General features: G+C 39.5%; 1 protein-coding gene across 4 annotated transcripts; it reads right to left on the reverse strand.

Moving 5' to 3' along the window:
- Positions 1-118: 118 nt before the first annotated feature.
- On the reverse strand, positions 119-11867 carry dyrk1ab (dual-specificity tyrosine-(Y)-phosphorylation regulated kinase 1A, b). 4 transcript variants are annotated; one of them, XM_050060365.1, is made up of 12 exons: positions 11033-11867; positions 9078-9147; positions 7178-7374; positions 6775-6867; positions 6456-6644; positions 6038-6185; positions 5644-5930; positions 5331-5477; positions 4837-4977; positions 4410-4713; positions 4061-4185; positions 119-3768 (listed from the first exon to the last, which is right to left on the reverse strand). In XM_050060365.1, exons 2-12 carry the CDS (start codon positions 9088-9090, stop codon positions 3181-3183), a joined length of 2232 nt encoding a protein of 743 aa, XP_049916322.1. In that variant the 5' UTR covers positions 9091-9147; positions 11033-11867; the 3' UTR covers positions 119-3180. The 4 variants fall into 4 exon arrangements, with proteins under 4 accessions (XP_049916322.1, XP_049916331.1, XP_049916339.1 ...); XM_050060374.1 differs by lacking the exon at positions 11033-11867 and adding an exon at positions 10167-10963; XM_050060382.1 differs by lacking the exon at positions 9078-9147.
- Positions 11868-18237: the final 6370 nt, after the last annotated feature.

Consider the following 18237-nt stretch of genomic DNA (forward strand, 5'->3'; position numbering starts at 1 on the left):
GTCTCTGTATGTTAACTGTAACAAAAGCACTGTGTGATAATGTATTTCTTTAGCAGTGAAAAATCCGTCTCAGAGAGTCGCTAATGTAAATGGAGACCAATAAAGACACACAGAGCAATTCAATTAACTTCTTTTTATATATCATACATAAGACTGTCTTAATATAATACAAAGGGCATTGTCATAAACACAGCAAAGTCTTGACTAGATCTTACAATCTGTGGATACATGGACTTATCCTTTCCCCCATGCTGTTCAATTCTATAGTGCATGTTGCATGTACAAAAAAAGTGAAAAAATGTGAAATCAAAAATGAAAAGGATAAATCCAAATTAAATAAGAGGATTTCAACTTCTGTTGGGTGTTCAGATATGTCGACAAGTATACGTGTTTGTGTATAACCCACAAACTGAACAGGCTTATGAAAGATGGAACCTTTTTTTCAACCATGTGCTTCTCATATAACCAAAAAGTAAGGTTTGTGATGTACATGCACTTACAATATACCCTGTGAAAATTATTAAGGTTTGAAGATCTAGCTTTCCCTGTTTGATTCAAACCCTACCTCATAGTGTTGTCCTGATGTAGTCAAGTACCTTTGCCAAAAGGCAAGGTTTTGCCACTAAGAAAACAGGAGTTCCTGCCCACTGAATGGTCACCAAATTGACAAACATAATCAACATACCAGCAGGAGCAAGGTAGTGAGTTCTATACTTCCTTTATTAAAAAAATATAAATATATACATAAATTCTATTTCAACTATTAAAAAGGGGCTGCATTTCATGACAACTGCTCTAAATAAGAGGTCAATCAGCATGATCTGAAATAGGCGCACACTTACGAGTCACTGCAGTCAATTTTTTTTCTTTTTCAGTCTTTATTTTTGGAATGTTTAGTACCAGTATGAGTGCCAGTAATAAAACCACTGGCAATTTCTAAATGTCTCAAATTCTGCGGGGTATGAAAAATGATTGCAAATTTGCAATTAACCTTGACATCCAGATAAAACCCCAATCTCAATATAGGTAGCTTTACATTTGTGTTTGTGGAAATACCAAGCATGATCTCTTATGATGGTTTCTCCTTTAAAATGGCAACAGCATGACCTGTGGCCTGCCCTTAATTTGAAAGGTGGCTGTGGGCAGGGTTTTTTTCTGTCTAATTTCATAGCTGGTAAAATGAGCAACAGAAGAAAGAAAGCACTTCAAAATCCCTGATATAAAAAAAAAATCTGGTTATTGACTAATGTTTTGAGGACATGCATGTCTGCCTAGGCAAAGCATGTGATTGTGGGCTGACGGACACGCTTTCCCTTTGAATAGGACAACAATCATGGGGGATCTGCCCTACCAAATCAGAAAAATACCATTCAACACAAACTGATTTGCCACAATTATCCTTACCCCTGCCAAGACAATGACATTAAGTCTTGCTTCACGGCAGAAACTAGCCAAGTTGACCAAATGATGTATGAAAGGCAGCAAAACCCTTTGAAATAGTATGATGGGGGCAAAAGAAAAACGACGACACAGAAATAGAACGCATTAGTCTCCTTTTTTTTTTTTTTTTTTTAACCATCAGCTTCTATCTTGCTACTCCGGAGCCTGCAGAGTAACTACCAAATTCTCTAACATACCAAAGTTTTAAAAGACTCCCAAAATAATCTACCAATTAATATGGAAACAGTTTTGGTAAAACGTTGCAAACAAATCTGGCCAGAATACACAATAGCCAACGGTCTCAACAACGGTCTCCAGTTTTGCTAAAGTAATATATTGCAGCTGTTTGTATTGACGTTAAAATAAGATCTTGATAAACTTTGCGTCAAAGTGGTGAACTGCTACATTATTGGTTACAGACACCTATATGCTATAAAACAACTGCTTTGGTATAAAAACATATCCAAAGGGAAAATAAATTCTTGTAAAATTCACAGCATAATTTGAGGAGAAAAAAGGCAGTCACTTAACTCATTTTTTTCTTCAGTTTCCATGTTTTGGATGGAGAGACTTGTGCAGGTGGTTCTGATGAGGAACTACATGCAAAAGGGAAAAATAACAAAACATAAAAGGGTAGACTCTGGAATAGATAGTTCTTTCCACTGCAAAATCCTTAACCAGTGAATAAGATTTTCAAGGAAGTAATGTTTAGGAGGTTGTTGTGTACAATAAGACCCTGTTATGTGGGGCCCTGCTGAAGAAGAAATCTTTGTCGAGAAAGGCCTCAAATTACCATTCTTATTTACCTTTTCTAAGTTGTTTTTAATTTCCTTAAAGAATTAAGGGCTGTCTAGAGAGAAAAATAGAGAAAAGCCATCTTAATTCAAATGATAATGTCCAGCTCCATCCCATTCCAAGTCCATGAGTCATAAGGCCAAAGGGTTATCTAGAACCAGCCGCTGACTGTCTTCCTTTCACTGGGCTGGATCCTTTCGTCTCCCGTGCCCATCGCTGCTCTCATCTGTGCCGGGCCCGGTTGCAGCTTGCAGGACTACGGGGCCTCTAGGCCTGAGGGGTGGTGCTTCCCTCTCCTTCGACCCGGTCGGTGTCAGTATCCACCTACAGGGTCTCCTCTCCACCCGGCCAGCACACGCTATAGGGACTCCACTGCTATGTGCTCCCCTTTAACAGAGTTACACAATACCGACCAACAACAAGAAATATCACCGCAAACACTTCCCCTCATTGTCAAGCTACAGGATTTACAAGCAGCTTTTACGAGAAATTTCACTTAAAAAGGGCAAAATAATTAAGAACCAGTGGAACAGTAATGTCAGGCAGTCCACGGTCTGAACCGAAAGAGGACGCCAAGCATTTCATCACCAACAGCTACCTGCAAAACAGCTTCAAACTTTGCTCTGAAATGCTCCTTAGAAGATTTTGCCACATAATACCATATGGTGATTACTTGGTGGTTACATGAAACTGGTGAAATGGTAAAATGGATGTCTCAATCTCACTATGGTTACTCCGCAGTTTTATTTTGTGCCTAATGATTGCAAAAGAAAAACTGATGAAAATTACATATATACTTTTTAACAAAGGTTTTTCTCTGTAGTAGCGGTTCAGTGATATCTCCCTTCTGACGTGAGCAGCTTTTGTTCTCAACACACCTTGTAGTAAAAAACACCACCTTAAAAATGACGCACAGGGGGAACACACAGCCAAATGTCAGTGCAGTCACGAGCTGGCCATAGAACTCTGCTGCACACACACTCCAGTCATTGGAGACTCCTCCCGGTCCATGCCCTGCCTCATGCCCAGGTGGCCTTCCGCTAGGTAGTGGGCAGGCCCTGTGTTCGTGCCCATGGAGAATGCAGGGTGCGCTGCCATGCCAGTCTCCTGCCGTGGGTTCGAGAAGGCACCTAGCCCCATGCTCAGCCCACCATTCTGACCAAAGTCAAGGGCTCCGGCAGGCAAATGGCGGAGCTGGTAGGCCTGGTTGCCATGGTTCCCAGTGGAAGAGGACGATGTAGAGGAAGAGGAGGCAGAGGAAGACAGGGAGGTCATGGACAGATGGCCATGAACCACCTCCATGGAGTCCTGTGTCGAGGAGCTGTGTGTCGGGGAGGTGTAGTGGCGTGGGCGTGGCCGTGTAGCCATCATCTGCCCGTGGTGGTGATGAGTATGTGAGTGGGGATGCAGGGCCTTAGGGTGCTGAGGGGGAACATGGAAGGTGGTCTCCTGGACTGGGTGGGTCTCTCCAGTGACTGACTCTGGTCCAACGCCACCTCCCCACACCAGCGGGGGTGGGTAAGGCTGTCTTGCCTGTCAATGTCAAACAAATAAGAGGAGTCAGTTGTGGAATATGCCTGCGCAATTTTTAAGGTCTCAAGTTAAGGTGCTTAAATGCAATGGTCTGTAAGAAGACTAAACAGAGTTGACAGAATTCCTAATTTAGCAAGCATAACAAATTTTTGCCAATGTTACTTTCATAAAATCTGATTCCACAGTTTTTGAATTTGACTTTTATCCTGTCTTGTATAAGGATCAGACTGACAACAACAGTTATTATATTATATTTCTATGAGGGATGTGTTGTTCCTGGTATCTTACTGACCTGTGGGCAGAGGCTGTCACCATCTATGGCAGGCATGGCCGTGCCGAAGTGTCCTCCACTGTGCAAGTGGTGATGGGTAGGGTCTGATCTTGCTCTGCCACTGGTACTTGTCCCAGATGATCCTCCTGAGGGTTGAACAAAAGTGTTACGAACACAGTCTCAACAACTTCACCTAAAATATGTCAAAAGCTGCAAGAGAATTAGCAGAATTGTCTGAAAGCTCCATAATATAATAGATTTTAATAGTTTTAATACCCCTTACCAAACAGAAAAATGTGATGAACCTTTCTCATGCTAACTTGGAACTGACAAGGACAGTAGGGCAGCAGAGGTTTGAGGTAGCAGTTACCTGAACTAGAGGAGGTGCTGGAGGTGGTTCCTGAAGACTGGGACTGCTCTAACGCGGGGCTTGTAGACACGCTGCTGCTTGTATTGGTCCCCTCATCCGCAGTCTTCTTGAAGAAGCTGTGCTGCAGGGCATAGTAGGGCTGGATGCGGCTCTTGGGGTCATAGTCCAACATCCGCAGGATCAGGTCCTTGAACTTCAAGTAGTCAGCAACAGCATGGCCAGACTCCCCCGCCCGCCGGCCACCTGGACCCCCTGTCTCCACACCCAGGATGGAGTGGAGCTTCCGCGAGGCTGGAGGCTTATACTGTATAAGGCAGAGTGCACAAAGATTAAGAGATTTAAATCGTCACACGTTCTACCTTGGTTTTCAAATTAACTGGAAACACAGGTTTTAGTCTGTCTTACTACAGGGTGAAAAAGAGCTCACCCTTTTGCCATCTTTGGTCTTCTTAACACTCCATGTACCATCAGAAAGCTTCTCAAAGAACTTCCTGGCTTTTGGGGCTAGGTCCATTATGTGATTAGGTGGGATACCAAGAACCTCGACTATTTTGTTCATCTGGTCCACCTGGAGAAAAGTTAATAATCAAGTTATTGTAGCATTCAGCAAACTAAATACATTTTTATACCCAGTACATGTGAAGTTGAATGTCATCAAATGTTATCCTAAGTTGACTTCACTGTCAAAACATTCAGGCTCAGGCAAGTTGCCAAAATTACTGAAAACAACAATTTCAAGGTTTGACAACTGAGTGTTAAGTGATATGTTTTAGGCTTGTGAACTCCACTTCTCAGTCTTTGAGGTATAGGTGACATTGTCTGTAAGCAAGACATGAGGTGAAAGAACTATCAATGTCAATGAAACCATAGCCTATGTCATTCTTGGTTATATTGTAAGACAAGCATTTCAGTTCCTTCTACCTCATTGGCTCCGCTGAAGAGAGGTTCTCCAGTGTGCATCTCTACCAAGATGCAGCCCAAGGACCACATGTCGATGGCCAGGTCATAGGGCATTCCCAGCAGCACCTCTGGGGAACGGTAGAAGCGACTCTGGATATATTGGTATATCTACAAAAAGAAAGCATTAACAGTCAGACTTCCCATTTGCCTGGAAACTATGAATCACTGACTCATTACACCCACTGTTTAGAGGCAGCAGCTATCACACACTTCTTAGGTACATTCTTGCATACATTCATTTTTATTGCTGATAAGGACAACTGCAGCTAGATACCCTTTGTCCCAGTTGGCATGAGCTGCCAAAGTCCACTATTTTGATGGCACTCCTCTTGGGGTTACAGAGGAGGATGTTCTCAGGCTTCAGGTCACAGTGGATGATGCTGAGCTCAGGCGTGGCCAGGAAGAGCAGCGCCGTGCATAGCTGCTGGGCAAACTTCCGGGTGAGGTTAAGCGAGACGCCGCGGAAGTTGGTATTTCGGAGTAAGTCATACAGGTTATATGAAAGCATCTCAAACACGAGGCAGAGGTGGTTCCGGAACATGAAGTGACGCTTTAGGTGAACTGCAGAAAAAAACAAATTGTATCCATGTTAGTCAAATACAGGAAAAGCCTTTTAATATCTTCAATATGTCTTGTCAGATCAGAGGCAAATTTGAAGAGTTGATTACCGATGTAGTATTTCATCTCAGTATCATGTTTGTTCATGAGCTCTAGGAGGCGCACTTCAATCTGGGCTTGATTGAGGAAAGCTTTCTTGTTCTTGATGATCTTAATGGCGACCCATTCCTGCTCAGCCCGGTCATACGCTTTCACAACCTACAGATGCAAAAAAGAGCATATTTTAATTTTCCTTAAAGTTAAATCAGCGCTGCTCCTTTGAAAATGTACATCATCATTTCAAATGTTGACTGCCACATGAAAAATCTTCAGCAAGTGGCATCAAACATCTCAAAGTTATTTTATACAAAGCAACATGCAACCATTATTTGTTTGCCTAAATTCAAAACAATTATCTGTGTCACATGGACTCAAACCAAGATTTTGTGTGTGTGTGTGTGTGTGTGCGTGCAATTTAAAATTAAGTACCTGTCCAAATGATCCTTTTCCTATCAAGGAATCAATCTCATAGCGGTCCATCCACTTCTCCCCATTCTTGACGATGTAGTCATAGTTATCATCGTCATAGCCATCATTAAAGACTTTCCTCTCTTTTTTGTGACTGGAGTCTTCACCCTGACCCTGTTGGTGCCGTCGCTTCTTTTTTGCATAATACACCTATGAATTAAAAGGTAAACAATTCTCATGATCACACTTGCAATGTAATGTTCCTCTTATATGTTCAAAATTTCGCACTGTAAGAAACAGATGATATAGATAAATGCATTTAATGAAGAACAAAACAAACCTCATTGATGTGTTTGTATGTTTTGATAAGGTCAATGGAGAGCTTCCTCAGGGGAGCTGAAGTTGGGTCACGAAAGCACTGGGGCATGTGCCTCTGAAGTATCAATGGGGAAATCAAAACATTTCATAAACAAACAATATACACAGTACTTTTGTACGTAACAGGGGTTATCTAAATTGCTGATGATAAATCTTAGAGGCCATTCATTTAATTTAATACAATATATTTTGCACAATATTAAATGGCTAGACTGAAAGAACATTTGCAAGCTGCTACTCTGCCTGGTGACAGCAGCAAAAAGGGAAATACACTTTCATATCATATTAAGTATTGCAATTCTTGTAACACTGCACATTAAGACTAAAAGAAATGCAAGAGCTGGGGTAGGGTAGGGTTAATGTACCTGATTGGCAGTGAGCTGTGGTGTCTGGTCGCTGTACGGTAAGACCGTAACAGATTGGTCAGTGCTTGGCTGGTGGCGGTCACTGTACTGCTGGTGCGTATGGGGCATTGGAGCAGCCATCTGAAGACCAGCAGTGTGTAAAGAAAAAGAGGGCGCAAGCCGGACGGACGAAGGTTTGCATGCTGAAGTCTCTCCTCCTAGAAGAAATTAACACTGCTATGAGTTGCATATTACCTTAATCTGACATTATATGTAAGCAAACACACAAAGGAGGGAAAAGGGTAATAATCTTGATGTAAAAGAGCTGTATTTCCTCTTCCATGCAAGAGAGTATGGCCCAAAAATAAAACAGGTAAAGATATTTGCTTCTTATTGTACAGATTTAATATTAAAAAGGCATTATTTGCAGGTTAATCTAGCCATTGAGAATTTCCTTAACAAAATCATGTCTGAATTTACCTTTGGGCAAGGAAAATATATGCAAAATGCAAATTATGCATTTGTAATATTTACATGTATGTTGAAATGATCAAGCTCACACTCAGACACAGACAGAAATGATCATAAGAGGTTGAAAACAATAAAGAGGATAAATTCATTGTTAAGAGAAATGTCAGATTAATGCATAAGGTCTTTTGTTAAACATGTAAAGTCAGAAAAATGCATCAAAGGATAAGCACAAAATAAATCATAGCAGTAATATATCAACCTTTGTGAAGAAAAAGGAGCAAAACAGCAGGTTTAACAGTGAAAAGGGGTGAAAATAAAGCATCCCCACACTGTACAGTGAATCATCCTTCATTTTAAGCCAGAAGGAATCAAAAAATTATCAAATAGCATGTTCAGCTATCAGCATCTCTCACCAGACAACACAATTCACCAGTGCTACACAGTAACCACTATTCAGAATCCCAGCAACAGCACCTAATTAGCATAGCCTATCACCACAGAGATACAGCGTGATTTGGCAAGCCCATCAATGCACAGACCAATCACAACGCAGTATGCAAATAGCCTACTTTTGTTGCCAGGGCAGAGCTGCTCCCATTTTCCAATGAGAAAACAAGAAATAAACAAGAAATAAAATTGAACTTTGGCACACTTAGACGCTGCTTTCAACACAAGAGCCTGACAGCAAAATAGCTGCACAGCCCAAAACCTGCACTCCATCTGAGAGCATTAGAAAGCTGACCCAGCTTTGGAAAAGGAAAAAATACACATCCACTGACAGAAATAAGAGGAACTGTAAGATGATAGAGCACAGGCAAAGGCTGTATTTTAAGAAACTAAGACATGTTATGTACTATATATATATATATATGTGTGTTTATATCTATGTATGTGAATATAATATATATATTGATATATATATTATTTTTTATTTTATATATATTATTTTTTTAAATGTTCTTCTCCACTGTATAAACCTTTTTTTATACATCTCTGGATAAAACCTTATGTAGGAGGATGGTCTAAACTATATTGTTAAATTAAAATTAATTTAGGTAATTTAGATATATCCACTAAATTTAATTAGGATTCTTTTATACACATTAAATTTGTATTGCTAAAATGATATGACTGATTTGTCATGATAACTTCTGTGACTATTTTTCTGCTTGTTCAGCTTAGTCCTGATTACAGTTATGTCAAAGAAATTTAAATCTGGAGATCTGTCATTAAATAAAAAGTTAAACTTAATTAAACTGATATTTAAATGCTGCCCTGACCAATTCTAAAAATTATTTAACACTGATTGACTTTTGTCCCACTTCAGAAGGTCCTACAATTTGTGAGTCTGGATGTGAGAATTAAAAAAAAAAGCGAAGTAAGTGAAAGAGAAGATCTTAGGTGCACCACTTCCCACCAAAGGGTTACGGCTTAATATATAGCAGCTAACCTGGATGCATCATCTCCTGTAAAATTTCATATCATCCTGGGAGGAGAGTCCAGCAGCAAACCACAACCCACTACAAAGAATAAAAACAGATCATTATCATTGTGCCATCTTTGGTGGGTATTTAACTTCAAAGTGGTTAAACTTTCGTTGAGAAGAAGGGACAGAGGACCCTGGGAGAACAGAGGACACACCAAAACTTTGAAAAGTGAGCTTGGGGGTAAATGTATGAACTTTTGAGGAATTTAAAAATTAGGCTGGTATTCAACAAAGAGGTAAACTGCTTGTAAATCAGCAGTCAAAGGAAGTTAATGTCCTGGCAATAAAATATTTTAAACAAAAAATCTGAAGCTTTTGTGAATCTGTTAAGAAATAGATAGTTAACTTACAGAGTCATTGACTATATAAAACTGAACAAAACAATTTAGGATTAATATTGTTGTGAAATTAATAGCTCTGGATCTCCAAGGATTATGTTCATAGTTAATATACCTTTTTAATTATAGTGGACTCAGTGACCTGAAATATACTCTAAAAAAATTTGGCAGCCCAAATAAAATTACTGTACATATGTTTCAATACAGTACTGTAAGTTACTGTATCATACAAATTGACAAAGACCTGAAAAAGTTTGGTTTGAGCCCATTTTGCAAACAATACCTGACATCAGACTAACATAACTGTGGGGTGAATTTGACATTTTAAAAAATCCCTAACCCTAATGGGAAGATTCAAGCTGTATTTGACCACAAAGCCATTTTGCAAGCGCACTTGTAGCTCTTTACTCTCTCCTAAACCTTTGATTATTGTTCATTTTCAGTACTGACATATGAACAGTTCCCTTCCTGGCTCTGCTCATCACGGCATCAACGGGCCTATTTAGGTGTAAATATAACGACAGCTAGCTTGCCATTAGTAGCCGTATCATATCATAAGTGATAGACTGAAGACCTCTGTAACAAGCCTATGTGTCATCTTCTCACGCCCAACTGATTAGATCCATTCCAAAGCTGAATCAAATGCAACCCATCCAAAACAATTAAAAGCCTAAGGTCCGTGCATAAAGAGGTGCCCGAGTAGCTCTGTACTTACAGATGATGGGGTAGATCTCGTCATGGTTGGAATTTAGAAAGCATATTCAGTGTTAATTTGCGTCCTCTCTTGCTACATATCGTTCGCGTATGCCTCAAATTCCTCGTATAAATGACAAACGTATTCAGACTCACGTTACCGTTAGCAGTCTAACTAGCTAACGTTGTCGTCGTTAACGTTACCCTGAAAACTGCGGGACAAGCAAGCATATCTCTCACCAATCCAACGTTAACGTTAGCTAGTGACGCTGTGTTCAGCCAGCGGGTTGTGGGGCCCATTCAGCTGGTTCGTCAACAAGTCAACGTTAACCATTAGCCAGGTTAGCCGAATTAGCTACAAGGCGTTAGCCAGGTTAGCTAGGTGAGCTTCCGTACCGTATAACTCTAAAAGCCAAACTACACCTCTAATATTAATACAATAAGACATTGCATTGACAGCAAATCAAACGGAGCTGTTAGCTAACATGGCTACATTTGCTTAAATCGTACAATGACAGTGTCTAATATCGCAGGGTTAACGTTAGCTGTAACGTTAACACCGTGCCAGCATGACTCTCCGTCCAAGCCCATACAATCCGTTGCACCCTCTGGCCCACAACAAGCTAGAAAACGGTTCCCGTCTAACATTAAAATTAGTCCGTTGACCTACTGACTGAAAGCAAATGTTAACGCTGGCTTCAGAGAAGTCGGCACCGCCACAAAATGTTAGCTAGCCGCCATACCATAAGCTACCATTCTCAACTTCACTGTCGCGTCCATCATTGTTAACCATTCACGTTACATTTAATATACATCTGCGAAAGCGTTAACGTGTAATTTTAAGATAATGAGGGCTACTGTCAAAGATAATATTTTGCAATTGCTCACCTCTGATGGCACGATCTTCATTTAAAGTCCAATAACCTGTATGATGAGGAAACTTATCCAGCTTGAGATTCTCCCCTCCCTGCACGGTTAGCGAGTAATGTTAACGTTAAATCCAATCCCCGTCCTCTGATCGGCAAACTCTAAAATAATTCGCCAGCCAGATTTAATATCATATCCCAAGCTTTGATGAACAGCATCGACGATCGAAGCAACTTTGACTAACGTTACTATCAGCTGATGACTAGCAACATGCTAACGTTAACTAGCAGGCATAACTCACTAGCTAACCTTAGCGAACTGGCTAGCTAGTTGACAAAATGAACGCAGCTAACATTAGCTACCTGCCCTGGCTAGCTGTAGCTTCTTTGGCTAGCCTCAAGCTAACAATTCTAGCTACCGCTAAATAAACGTTATGCCAAATTCTGATTTTACGTTGTCTTTGCAAATTTAGCGTCGGCCACTTCGATAAATACGACAATACAGTTAAATCCAGAGTATTTCAAACATGAAACAGAAACCGTGTCCTCTGATAATTTTGGTTAGGAATTTTGTGTCAATTTTCACAAAATGGCGCGCGGTCCAAACCTGCGCAGTGAACCGGCCCGGTGGACCAGAGACACGGACAACTGAGTTAGTGCGGCGCCGCCTAATTATTTCAACTATGTTAAAACGTCGGCCTCTTGATCTTCTTCATCCGATCCACTAGACGCATTTCGATATCCAAAAACGTCAAATATATATCCACTGACAGCATTATTCCGGCGGGAAGGGAGAACATTTGAAAAGACTGAGCTGGGAAAAAAACCCTCCTGACAAAATGGCGATGCTCTAGCTTGTTGCCATGGCAACTGTCAATCAAAAAATAAAGTACCCGGATGTACCAATGACGAATAAAATCTAACTGGCCAGAGTTACAGGACACACATAACTCCAGTGGTGTGTCCCTGTCTGTCTGTTTTAACCGTGTTTGGCCTGTTGCTACCATCCGGCAGAAATATATATACACTGACTGTGTTTATTTTTACATTTTGAATGACTACAAGTGTCTTTTATGATTGTAACCCTACGCCTTACTTCTCAGGAGGAAGATGGCCTGTGTGTTTTTTTCCGTTTTCTTAATTTAGCATCGGTGATTTTAAGAATAACCTAGACAAAACTCATTTAGGCTATTGCTAGTGCCAGCATTTTAGAAATACCGAGGTCATATGTGTCCCCAATACCCCGTCTACCACCCTCAAATTATTTTGGGTGGAATACAACTAGAAGATTTTTTTTTTTTTTTTTTATAATAATTTTATTGGTAATGATAATAATAATTTATCTACTTAGATAAATTCAGTATATAATAGCCCATATAATTTATTTATTTGTAAAACTGTTGTATTTCCTCTTCTACTTTACAGTCTTTTAAGCATAAAATCCCCTCTTTATTTTTCCACAGACAATGTTTCCCTTCTGGGCTACAATGGAAGAAAAGAAGGCAAACAAAAACGGAAAAACACATTTACTTTGGAATATATCCACTGTAGGCAACTTGTCTAACTACTCAGATAGGCCTCAGATAAACTTTGGAATATATTTTTTCACAGACAGAGTACTTACCTATTTTTCTTTTAAAAGGAGATGTCTTAATAGCCAGCATCAAGAGGAATAATTACAGCAAGATAAACCTGTTTCAGTGTAAGCTACATATGGGCACCTGGCTATTGTTTTAATACAGACTTGAAAAATTGTGAACCTACCTTTTAATGTAGCCTAGACACTTCCTACAATTAAAGATGTGCTAAAATGGCTATTATTCAAACAGTTTGTCACCTGTCCTGTACTCACTATATGAAAAAAGGGAAATCCAATTTTGTCCAGAGGCCTTATTAAAAAACTTTCTGGCTTTTGTGTTAGGTTCACAGCTAAAAGCAAAAAACAACTGTTAAAGGGTGAAAATTAAATTAGTTGACGATAGCTACAATTACAAAGAAACGATACCAGTGCAGCAGAAGAAATAAGTAAACTTTAATTTTAATCAGTTAAAATTTAATATGATCCAGTCATGTCACAATTGTAGCTATTAATCACAAGCAACCTTTATTGCTTTCACAAAACAAACATTATTCCATCTGAGGTGGCTATGACAGTTACCCACTGCATTAACAGTGATTACTTCAATGCATCCTTCAGTCAGGTAACATACTACCATGATATCTGTGATGTGAGTGAAACTGTCAACTTATGACATCTGCTGGTTGTGAGCAAACCCCATAGGGAGATTTTTTTTAAATCATCAAAAACCTTGTGTAACTTGAAATTGGACATGTGCCAACATGCAAAGGAATGAACATGTCTGCTTCTTCTATTAAATGTTGAGATTGTATTTATTTACTCAAGATGTAGAGTTGTATAATGAAGTTCTCATTTAACTACTTTAAATTTGTGATATTGATGCAGAGAGCTGTCCATCCTGAGTTATTTGTAGAGGATGCATGTTGCTTTATATTTAAGGTTTCCAGGAGGTGATGGGAATTAGGTGGAGCTCTGAGGGTAAAAACTTAAAGCTGCCTCATGCACAAAAACTTTGTGTCCTGCACTGTAGGACAACTGAAATACTTGTGCCAGAGGACCTGAGGGGCCGCCCCGGTTCATACATTTCAAGCATGTCGGACAAGTCAACCCAGTATGGGATGGACAAGTATACTGGTGCAAGACCATTAAGCACTTTAAGGTTTCATACCTGTTGTCTTGAGGTAGAGAATTTGATTTTATGGCGAGTATCCCTCTCTTATACTCACAGCTACAGGATTTCCTCTCCTGCCAGAAAAAATTAACCCGGTAGTCTCCAACAGTTATTGGCAATTTTGGTAAATAATATGTCCATGAGAATCAGAATCTGGTTTGTTGCCAAGCAGGTTTTAACATTCAAAAAATCTACTTTGGTTCATTGGTGCATAACAATAAACATAGTGAGCGAAAAACTTAAAAAGTACTAAAAGTCAAGAAACATAGATATAGTACAGAAAAATTACACAAAAATATTATAAAAACATGTAAAATATATACTATTCTCTTACTTTGTTGAAGGTCAGTGCTCTTGGGGGAAAAGACTGAGTACTTGGATAGGTTGCTATCCGCATCCACTTGTAAACAGAGAAACACGCTCACATACAACTTAGTCTGTCCTTTGACTAAGAAGCAACTCTTATTGACACAGGAAATCACAAAACATCACACAGAAAGGCCGCAGCCTATCAAACTGACATGTTTTTATGAGGCGCCAGTGCTAACCACAATTTATACAGTACAATGACATCAGGCAGAGACTGGGACTTTTAAATTGTATATGCACTTCTACATTGTAATGTTACACAAAACAACCATCAGGGCATAATGGTTCTCTTGTAAGGCAGAATATGTCATCCTAAGCAAAATCACAGGGAATTTCTACAGTACATCCATTGTTTGCTGATAGGTCTTTAAAATATGTTGATTTTTATTTGCTTTAGAAAATCTTGTGCTTCTTAGTTAAAGGATCAGTGTGTAAGACTTAGGGGAATTTAGTGGCATCTAGTGGTGAGGATTGCACATATCAATCAAATGAAATTTCTCATGGTTAGAATACCTTCAGTGTTCATTGTTCAGGAGGGTTTTATTGGGAGCTGAATTATCTCCAGAAGTCTCCTCCTCTCCAAAACAAACAGATTAGGTGATTACAACTGGTAAAAAACAATAAATACAGCAGTTTCATGTTAAAAAAATCAATGTTTTTCTGATGCTGCTCATCAGGGATGAGCTGCTAACTATGGTGGCTGACACAGGACGTGACTGGCCCTAGCCAGTGTTTGGCTTGTCCATTCAGGGCTACTGTAGAAACATGGCAGCACAGCATGGCAATCCCTGTGGAAGAGGACCCGCTCCCTATGCAGACAAAAACGATTCATTCTATAGTAACAAAAACACTTAGAGGTTCTTATTTTCAGGTGAATATACACCAATAAAAACATACTTATCATATATAAATACTCAATTTCTGTCAATATCTCCACCTAATCCTTCACACTATACCTTTATACAACATACCTGTGTTGAAGGCTAAAATATACAACCTGGTCTCAATCCAAAGTCATCGAATACCAGCGCTTGGGCTGACTCACTGGCAAAAATGGCCGTCCTATCATGTCGGCATAATTCATGGCCGGGCACCGTTAGGGTGTAACAATGCACCTGACAGTGTCAGGGGGAAACATGCGGAAACAGCGTAAGTTAAGCGGCCAAAAAGTCCAAGTAGGGTAGATGGGAGGGGTGGTGGATGGGTCCAACAATCACTAACTTTCATGTGGGAGGCTGGTGTTCACTTCCCCTATGAATGTAAAGCCAAACCCTGTTCTTTTTTGTAAACCTAACCACATGCTTTTGTTGCCTAAACCTAAACTTGTGCATGTGTTGGCTAAATGTAACCACCTGCATTTGTTGTTGAAGGAAAAAAACGTCAAGTCATGGTGTTGTACTGATGTAGTACATTTATTTTGAAAGAGACTGTATGCAAACTGTGCATTTCCTGTGAAAATAGAGGTGCATTTTGAAAAGACAATGCATGTAACAGGCTGAAGTTGACACAGTGTCCAGAACGTCAGCAACAAACACACCTATGTGGCGCAAGGAGGTTACAACAGGCCCCAGTGCACAATATTATGATGGTCCCTATGTATGCTATCGTGCATGTATTGCCTTGACACAAATAGAGACCTGACATTGGACAACATAAACAATCATCATTGCATATCTGACAAATATAAAGAAGAAAGAAAGTAAGAAATGAATCATTTAGTTGAATAGTTGTTATAGTACAAATAGGTTTACCATTACTGAGCTCTTTTTGGGATCCAAGCCTATGAACGCACTCCAGTTGGATTTTCTTAACATCCTCCTCTGGGATTTTGAGATGCTCCTGCATAAACTTCCCCATGATGACCTCCGATGTTTCGTAAGTTTCTGTCTCTTTTTCTTGTATCCCCATGAATGAGAGATTATCCCACATGCCTCTACATTGGAGATCCAGCAGGGTCGCCTCAAGTTTAGCATTATCATTTGTCAGAATTGTGGTCACTGACTGTAAATGTGCAACTTCCCTTTATTTTCCTTTCTAAGCTCTTCAATTAGACCATTGTTGTACTCCTTGGAGTGTCCAAGACATCTGCTTCAGTTCTTTCAGAATGTCCAGTTTTTTAAGCTGAGTAGAGGTTGCGTGTAACATCTCCCGTTCTTCAGTGGCAAACGCCATTACATTTTCATCTGAATCAGTTGAGCCTAGCTGTGTGCGGGACGTTTAAAGTCTGCTTCTTTTCTCCTTTGCATGATGTAGTTTGAAAGGTTCAACAAAGTAGGCCTATATACAAAGGATACTTTCCAAAAATAGCAGCTGTTGCACAAACGTGTGCAGCAATCATAGCGTCCACGTGGTACCACCAAACAAATCACTTATTTTCCTTTGATTTTGTGAGCTTACCTTGCCTTATCTGGAGTCTGTGATTTAAAATATTTGTTATCAGAAAGTCTAAGGCCAAGCTTGCATACTGGAGCATAATTTTACCTGATATAGGCTACTGAGTGTTTTGGACGAGTTGTTGGAAGAGTCTCAGCCTGAGCCATTTTTCCCTCCTTTTATTTCATAGTATATTTATAGATTTTATAGCTTATAAAGAAAAAGTTCATAATTTTGTTTTAGATAGTTATTGACTATTTAGAAAAATAAAATAAAAAGTGAACCATTTGCCTTTTTGAGATCATATAGCAACTGGCACCATTTTTAAATTAATAATTTTCTTTTTAATCATTTATCTTTGAATACAGGTATATTTCCAGGGTGGCAATCTGAATCACTTGCAAGGGCCCTCTCTCTCTACAGGCCCCTCCACCCCAGGGGCCCCAGTACAATTGGACTGCCTGCACTGTCTATATTTACACCCCTGCACTTACACTTCCTTGCCTGTCATATGTCGACATGGAAAGTCCATGACCAAGCAGCGACACGTGGTGATGTGGGAGTGACGATATGTCAAAATATAATACTTTCCTTGGACAAATTGCCATCTTACCCTTCATCATTTCTTTTTTCATTTCAATTTGTATTGCTTCCTATGTCCGTCTTGCTTTTCTTTTTCTTTCCTTTAAATTTCTCTTCTTTCTTCTTTCTTTTTTTTATCTCTCCCTCCTGATACCTCCAGGGATGAGCAAATAGCTGTCCTGAAATTAAACATAGGCCAACTGGCTTCTGGGCCAGGACGTTATAGCTGACAGGAATACTTCAACCCAGAATGATGACTTCTTTAATAATTCCTCAACTCCTTTAGCCAGAAATTCTTAACAGAAGACTTTGACCTGTGCCATTAAACTACAGCAAAACAGTACAAAAGCCTGTCCAATAACAAGTGAAGCACAGGCTTTGTAAGATGTGCAGTACATCTACTCCTGCATGTAGGCATGTATTTTCACTGCACTTTTGCAAATAGCTTCTTCAAAATACTCGTATGTCATTATTGGTCAGGTTACTGTTTGTTTTAGTTTTTTTTACTCGGTAAATCAACACTATACTTAAAGGGCATCCAATACAGAGTGTCTTTGAGTGAGCGCTACCAGTGAGTGATTGATCATATATTGTTACTTGCAGCCCACAACAGCAGTCTGCATCACATGCAACCACAACACACAAACCCCATCCGTCACCACAGAGAGCCTAATGCGAAACGGAAAACAATATTTTTAAGATGAATATATGACCTTTGTCAAACCACACCTAATGGTCAAAGGTCACAAAAAGAGAAAAATGACAGAAAGATGATGAGAAAAGAAAGATGACAGTGGGTTATGACATTTCCATCCATCTGTGCAAAACATGCAGATTAGGATGTCAGAGAATAAACAATGACGACAATGATTTTATAATCAAAATTAGGATAAGAGATTTCACCAATAAAGTAAACAGGTGATTCAGTATCACATATATGTATAACACAACATATAAAGTAAAGCTTCAGTCTAGAACATTTGTTTTTAAGTTTGTATTTTTTTGATCATGAAGTCCTGGACTAAGTTAAAGGAATACTTCACCACAAAATAACCATTTGTAAATCAATCAGTCATGCCGTGTTACATTGAATTCCTGAATAAAACTTTATTTTCCTTGCATACCTCCAAGGAAACATGCATGCTTTTTTGCT

Source organism: Epinephelus moara, chromosome 2 (genome assembly GCF_006386435.1).
Source record: "Epinephelus moara isolate mb chromosome 2, YSFRI_EMoa_1.0, whole genome shotgun sequence".
Taxonomy (NCBI): domain Eukaryota; kingdom Metazoa; phylum Chordata; class Actinopteri; order Perciformes; family Serranidae; genus Epinephelus; species Epinephelus moara.